General features: G+C 40.4%; 1 protein-coding gene across 1 annotated transcript; it reads left to right on the top strand.

Moving 5' to 3' along the window:
* The first annotated feature begins 3,853 nt into the window (after positions 1–3,853).
* LOC109390884 (ADP/ATP translocase 3-like) lies at positions 3,854–4,762 on the top strand. The gene has a single exon (XM_019657909.1). The coding sequence runs from the start codon at positions 3,854–3,856 to the stop codon at positions 4,760–4,762; it is 909 nt and encodes a 302-aa protein (XP_019513454.1).
* The last annotated feature ends 2,687 nt before the right edge of the window (positions 4,763–7,449 follow it).

The following is a 7,449-nucleotide window of genomic DNA, read 5'->3' as shown; positions in this document are numbered from 1 at the left end:
TTATTCTTTTGTAGTCACATCTCCCTCTGACTTTACAATTACTCTTCTGTCTCCTGCTTCCATTTTTTATGGACAATAGGCCCTCCCAATTGGATAATCCAAGATAATCTCCCTATCTGCTAATTAGCAACCTTAATTTCATCTGAAACATTAATTGACCCTTTCCACGTAACCTATCGTATTCACAGTTTCCAAGGATTAGGACACCTTTGGGGGACATTATTCTGCCTACCATACTCAGAGAGAACCAAACCAAACCAAACTGGACCTTGCCTTTAAAACAAATTATTGGTGTATAACACACAAAAGATACCCAAATCTTAAGTGTACAGCTTGAATAATTTTTCATAAATATGTATACCTGTGTACTGTATTAATATACTCTGTGTAGCCACCACTCAGATGAAAATATAAAATATATCTAGCCCTTCAGATGGCTCTCACGTATTCCTTCACAATCAATATCCACCCTCCAGAGGTAACCAGTATTCTCTCTTTTATCACTGTATCAGCTTTCTATTACAAACCACTCTAAAACTTGGTGGCTTAAAATAAAAACCACTTTATTTGCTCATAATTCTGTGAACCAGGAGTTTAGGCTGAGCTCAGCTTGGCAATTCTTCTGCTGGTCTCATCTGTGGTCACTCATTTGGTTGCAGTCATTTGGCAGCTTGAATGGGCCTGGATGGTCCAAGCTGGTCTCATACATCTGTCTAGTGGTTGGTGCTGGCTGTCAGGTGAGCCTCTCTCTCTATGTGGGTATTTAATCATCCAAGAGGTTAGGCTGCGCTGCTTTATATGGAGATCTCAGGGCAGCAAGAAAGCAACAGCAAATTGCCCAGAACTTGTGCAATGTCACCCCCACTGCATTCTTTTGGTTGAAGTAAGTCACAAGGCTATCCTATATTCCAAGGGGTGGAGAAATAAACTGTACTTCTTCATGACAAGAACTGCCAAAAAGCCTGTGGCCATTTTTTTCATCATGTTACCATTTGTTAATTTTACTTGTTCTTGAACTTCATATAAATGGAATCATACCAAAAGTACTCTAGTTTCTGGCTTCTTTAGTTCAGTATTATGTACTTGTATGTGAAACCCAAACATAATTTTGTGTGTGGCAGTAGATTGTTCTTTTTTATTGCTGCTGTTCATATCCCATTATATGAAAATACCACAATTTATTAATTCTACTATTAATGAACATTTGACTTATTTCTAGTTTGTGGCTATTATAAATAAAGCTGCTATTAATGTTCTTGTGCATGTCTTTTGAGGGGCATATGTACTCAATTATCTTGGGTATATACCTAAGAAGGTAATTACTGGGTCAGGGGTTAAGCTAGTATTAAGTTTTAAAATAAATTGCCAAAGAGTTTTCTGAAGTGATTGAATTAATTTACATATCCATAAGCAATGTATGAGAGTTTTAGTTGCTCCACATCCTTACAAATGGTTGGTATTATCATCCTTTTAAATGTCAGCAATTCTGATAGGCATTTAGTGGTATCTCATTGCTATATTGATTTGCATTTCCTTGATGACTAATGATATTGAACATATTTTTACATGTTTAATGGTCATTTGGCTATCCTTTTTTGTGAAGTTCTTATTCAGTATTTTTTGAAGTGCTATTTAAAAAATTGGGTTGTTTTCTTTTCCTTGTTGATTTGTAGGAGTCCCTTCTATAGTCTGCCTTTGCTTCTGTAATTGTATATATGTATTACAAGTGGCTTGTCTTTTCCTTCTATTACTGTCCCTCAATTTGGATTTGATGTGATTTTTTCTCATGATTAAAATTCAATGATTTCTCTGGGGTTTTTGGAAAGAATACCATAGAAGTTAAGTACCCACATCATTGCATCATATCAGGGGGTAAGTGATTTCAATATGACTTATCACTGGTGATGTTAACTCTGATCACTTAGTTAAGGTGGTGTCTGCTAGGTTTTTCCACTATGAAATCACTATTTTCCTCTTTCCATACTCATTAAGTCCAGCTCACACTCAAGGAGTGGGGAATTATGCTCTTCCTCTTTCAGGATAGAGTATCTACATAATTTATTTCAATGTTTTTTGCATGGGAGAGTTCTCTCTTCTCCCCATTTATGTATTTATTCAATAATTTATTCAATGTGGACTCATGGATATTTATTCTCTGAATTATAAGCCAATATTATGATATTGTTCAGATTACACAATGAACAAATTTGAGCAAAGGAAAAAATATAGAATACTATATGAAAAACTGCAGAATATAATTGTTTTCAAGTACATATGAAACATTTATCAAATATGATCATAAACTGGGCCATAATGATACTCCTAACACATTTCAAATAATTTAAATCATTGAGAATATATTTTCCAACATTGATGCAATTAAATTAGATATCAATAACAAAAATATATCTAGAAAATTCCATATTTTGGAAATTAAGAAATAGATTTTAAAATAATTGTTGGATCAATGAAGACATCATAATGGAAATTAGAAGATACTTTGAACTTCACAACAGTGAATATATTATATATCAAAACTTGTGAAATGCAGTTAAAGTAGTACCTGGAAGGAAAGTTCTAGCTTTGAAATGTCTATATTGAAAAGAAGAAAAGTTGAAATTTAAAAAAGCTAAGTTTCTGAAGTTAAAAAATAAGTAAGTGCAAAGATTGTAGAAGAAAAAAATAGTAATGGTGATATGAAGACAAAATACACTGGACAATTAAGGAGATGATTTTATTTAGGTTATTGCAATCAGGTGAATATTCTTTAATGAGGAATGTCACAAAGGAAAGGAGTTGGATCTGGGGTTTTATAGAAGCAGATAAACAAGGAAATTTTAGGTAAGTCTTATTGGAGTCATGAGGAAGAATGGAGATGGATCTTATCTGAGGTATTGAGGAAGAGTGGAGGTGAGTCTTCTCTAGGGATATGTGATGGCAGGGTGATCTTTTGCAAGTTAGTTAATGCACAAAAGGGTGGGAGCACAGGGCTCAGATAATGTTTAACATTGTCAGTAAGAACAGAAATTAATGAAATAGAGTACAAAATAAGGGCCGACTGAGTGGCGCGATTGATAAGCACTGGCTTGGGACGCCAGAGGGCCCCGGTTCGGACCCCACATATGAGGGCCAGTGACACTGCCCTCTACAGCTAAGATGCTGAGCAACAGCTTGACCTGGAGCTGGGCTGCCATGAGTTGCTGGCGACGGCGTAGTCTGCAGCCCCTGTGGCAGTGGGTTGCCATGGGCTACCATGTGTAGCCAGCTTGAGCGGCCAGCAGCCGCAGTGAGCGGCCGTCCAGAAGCCGGCGACTGATGTGCCTCGCCTGAGAAGAGCGCAATGATGGTACCAACTTGGGCCAGTGAAGCAACGTCCTCCACAACTAGACTGAAGACCAAAAGGAGAGCAACTTGTCTGTTCCCCTTCCCCCAATTCCCCAGCACTGTTCCCATCCCCCCAATTCCCCAATTAAAAAAAAACATTTCTAGAGTACAAAATAAAAACAAAACTGCAGTGGACAAGCAACACCAAAAGTTGCTCCTTTAAAAAGAGCAATAAAATTGACAAATCCCCAACAAGACTAATAAAAAAAACTAAGAAAAGGTCTAAGTAATCAAATTCAGAAATGAAAAATGAGATATCACTACATCTGCTGCAGACTTTAAGGAGATAAGAGTATATTGTAAATGACTATAATTGGAAACTTTAGATGAGGTTAGAAAATTCCTAGAAAAATATTACTTATCAAAACTGACTCAAGACTTTTGGTCGTGGCAGCGACAGCACTGACCCTGTGACACCCACTCTCTGGCTCTCCACTCTTCCACTCCACTTTGTGCCTGCTGTGTCACCATGATGGAACAGGCCATCTCCTTCACCAAGGACTTCCTGGCCGGAGGCATCGCCATTGCCATTTCCAAGATGGCCATGGCCTCAATTGAGCAGATCAAGCTGCTGCTGCAGGTGCAACATGCCAGCAAGCAGATTGCAGCTGACAAGCAGTACAAGGGCTTGGTGGAATGCATCATGGGTATCCCCAAGGAGAAGGGTGTGCTGTCCTTCTGGAGGGGCAACCAGGCCAATGTCATCTGTTACTTTGCCATGCAAGCTCTCAACTTTGCCTTCAAGGGTAAGTGCAAGCAGGTCTTCCTGGGGTGGGGGTGGGGGTGTGTGGACAAGCACACACAGTTCTGGAGGTATTTTGTTGGCATCGTGGCATCTGGTGGTGTGGCAGGAGCCACCTCACTCTGCTTCATCTACCTTGTGGATTTTGCCAGAACACGTCTGGTGGCTAATGTGGAGAAATTGGGCACCAAGTGGGAGTATAAGAGCCTGGGGGACTGTCTGGTGATGATCACTAAGTCCGATGGCCTCTGGGCCCTGTACCAGTGCTTCAACCTGTCCTTGCTGGGTATAATCATCTATTGGGCCACCTACTTTGGCATGTATTACACTGCCAAAGGCATGCCCCCAGACCCTAAGAACACCCACATTGTGGTGAGCTGGACGATTGTCCAGGTGGTGATTGCCATGGCTGGCATAGTGTCTTACCCCTTTGACACCGTTAGGCAGCACATGATGACGCAGTTGGGGCACAAAAGAGTGGACATCAGGTACCAAGGGACCATGGACTGCAGGTGGAAGATCTTCAAGGACAAGGGTGGCAAAGCCTTCTTCAAAAGCGCCTGGTCCAACATCCTCAGGGGCATGGGCAGCTTTTTAGTACTGGTTCTGTACAACGAGCTGAAGAAGGTCATCTAGGCACGTCCACTCTCTGAACCCTGGGGACCAGGAGACTCACTACATTCTTTCACTGTTACAGACCTTCCAGAAATTCTAGTGTCCTTGTCCAGCCAGATCATGTGTAGGGGGCTGGGAAGGCTCTAGAGTGGGGTTCACGGGCACCTGGTTCCACACATTGATCACAGGAGGGGGGCATCCTGACATCCTTTGGGTCCACAGGCTGGGCAGCTCAGCCATGCACGTGGAGGTGCCACATGTTTGTAGGACAGAGCTGTGTCTAAGTAGTTATTTAAAGGAAATCATTCTCTCATCTCTACCTAAGCACCATCCTCTTTTGCACAGCCAGTCATATACTTGCAATTATGTTCTATGTGGTGCATTCTGCAGAAAACAATAAAAACAAGACACACAAGAAAACTGACTAAAGAAAAATTAGGCAATTTTATTCCTACTCACCTTTGTAGACGACACCTTTATAAACTGAATAAAATTTTTAAAAGTTGTCAGGTTTTTGTCAATACTCCTTTCTTTGGTACTAACTATGGGAAAGGAGGTGGGACTGGGAGCACAGGAAACATAATCCCCTGGTTCTCCATTTTAAAAGTTTACAGCATAACATTCGTCCTTTTCTGGCAGCTGTTGGTGAATTTGGGGACAGCTAAAACAAGACTATTTTTCTTAATTTAATTAGGGATCTTAACACAAAGTAAAGCAGAATGAAACAGAATTATTGGGTTGTCAGAAAAGTCATGACATATTTTTTTATGTTTTTCATTGCAAAAATGCGTCATGACTTTTCTGACAACCCAATACATAATACAACCCTTCTCCCTCTCAATCCTTATATGGTTCTTTTATGACAGCCTATAGTGAAAGTCAAGCACATATTCTATGGTAATGTGTAAAGGATAGCAGCTAATGCAGTCTCATGTGTTGCTTTATAATAGTCTAAATTAACATATGGTTAAAGAAGAGAAAAACCTGGAATAGTGTGTGGTCAGAAAGTGGCTGACACCAGTGGTCTACAAACTGGTTCACATGTCAACTGCATCAGGATCACTTGGGGAATATTTTGTCTGGGGCCAGGACTGGAAATCTGCTTATATAAGTCCACTGGGTGATTCTGATGAACATTTAGGCTTGGGAACCACTATCTTGTGCTGTCTCTCTTAAGCATCAATTGTCTCAATTGTGCTATTATATTTAACATGACTCTGTTCAGAAGTTCCGGAGTGCGGAAATTCTGTATTTGTAACCAGACAGAAGTGTAAATTGGTAAGACCATCCTGGAGAACAATTTAGCAATATACAATAAAATTGGAGATGCATGCATGGGTAAAGTTCTACTTCTAAGCACATATTCGCAGATTTACACCAGGAGACACATACAATGCTGTTAATTGCAACTGTTGCTAATTGTAAAAAACTGGAAAACGCACATTCATAGAATGAACTCTTTTTTTTTTAATAAAGATTTTATTGGGGAATTGGGGGAGGGAAACAGACAAGTCGCTGTCCTTTTGTTCTTTAGTCTAGTTATGGAGGGCGTCGCTTCACCGGCCCATGTTGGTATTGTGATCATTGCGTCCTTCCCGGCTGAGGAAGTCTGTCACTGGCCATTGGACGGCAGCTCACTGCAGCTCATGGCAGCTCATGCTAGCTGCCGGCCACTCATGCTGGCTGCCGGCCACTCACGGTAGCTTACGGCAGCCCGCGGCAGTCCCACTGCAGTCCCACAGCAGCCCACACCATCGCACACGACTCACGACAGCCCAGCTCGAGTTTGAGCTGTTGTTCACCATCTTAGCTGTAGAGGGTGCAGTGTCACTGGCCCATGTGGGAACCGAACCTGCGGCCCTGTTGCTCAGAGCTCGCACTCCCAAGCCAGCTCTTAACCAATTAGCCACTTGGCTGGCCCCCCATAGAGTGAATTATTAACCAGCAGTTAAAATGAATGAATTAGCTTACAGTTATCAACATGGGAAGATTTAGAAAACATTATGTAAAGCGAAAAATGCAAGTTTGAAAAAAGTTGATGCCATTTATCACAGAGGTGGTACTATATATTCTTTATGGATAAATATATATTTATAATAGCAACACAGGAAGATATACACCAACTTTAAATTACTTTTGGAGAGGGAAGGGAGAAGGGAGAGAAAGAAAAAATGTGATGGAGGAGAGGTTTAGCTGTATCACTAATATTAAATTTCTTGAAAGAACGAAGATCTAAAGCAAGTATGCAGAGTGTTTACAAAAGTGTTAAATCCACCACTTCCTGATCCTGGGCAAATTACTTAAGCTTCATGAATTCCAGTTTCTTCATCTGTAAAATGGTATAATAATTGTACATATAACTCATGGAGTTGTTTTGATGATTAAATGAGGTAATATATAACATTTTTTTGCATAGTCAGTTTTTTTGTATAACTACTTTCTAAATAATAGCTGTTATTACTACCAACAAGAAAGTGTCAAAAGCATTGATTCATCTATGAGTCTCTAAGGGCAGATAGGAAAAGGTACATTTCACAGAGAGATGACATGTGGCACTTCAGAGCAGAAGCACCTCTGGTGAGGGTATAGTGCTGAGTGTGCCCTTGGGCAGAAAGAGCAGGGCTTAAATGTTGCTTTTTCATTGTGCTGCTATGTTGGGTACAGTGTCTGTCTCCTTTGAAGCATTTGTATGAATCTGAGCCTATTAG

This window comes from Hipposideros armiger, unplaced genomic scaffold, assembly GCF_001890085.2.
Source record: "Hipposideros armiger isolate ML-2016 unplaced genomic scaffold, ASM189008v1 scaffold_281, whole genome shotgun sequence".
NCBI classification, from domain to species: Eukaryota; Metazoa; Chordata; class Mammalia; order Chiroptera; family Hipposideridae; genus Hipposideros; species Hipposideros armiger.
The sequence above is the reverse complement of the archived record's forward strand: the minus strand, read 5'-3'. Positions and strand labels throughout refer to the sequence as shown.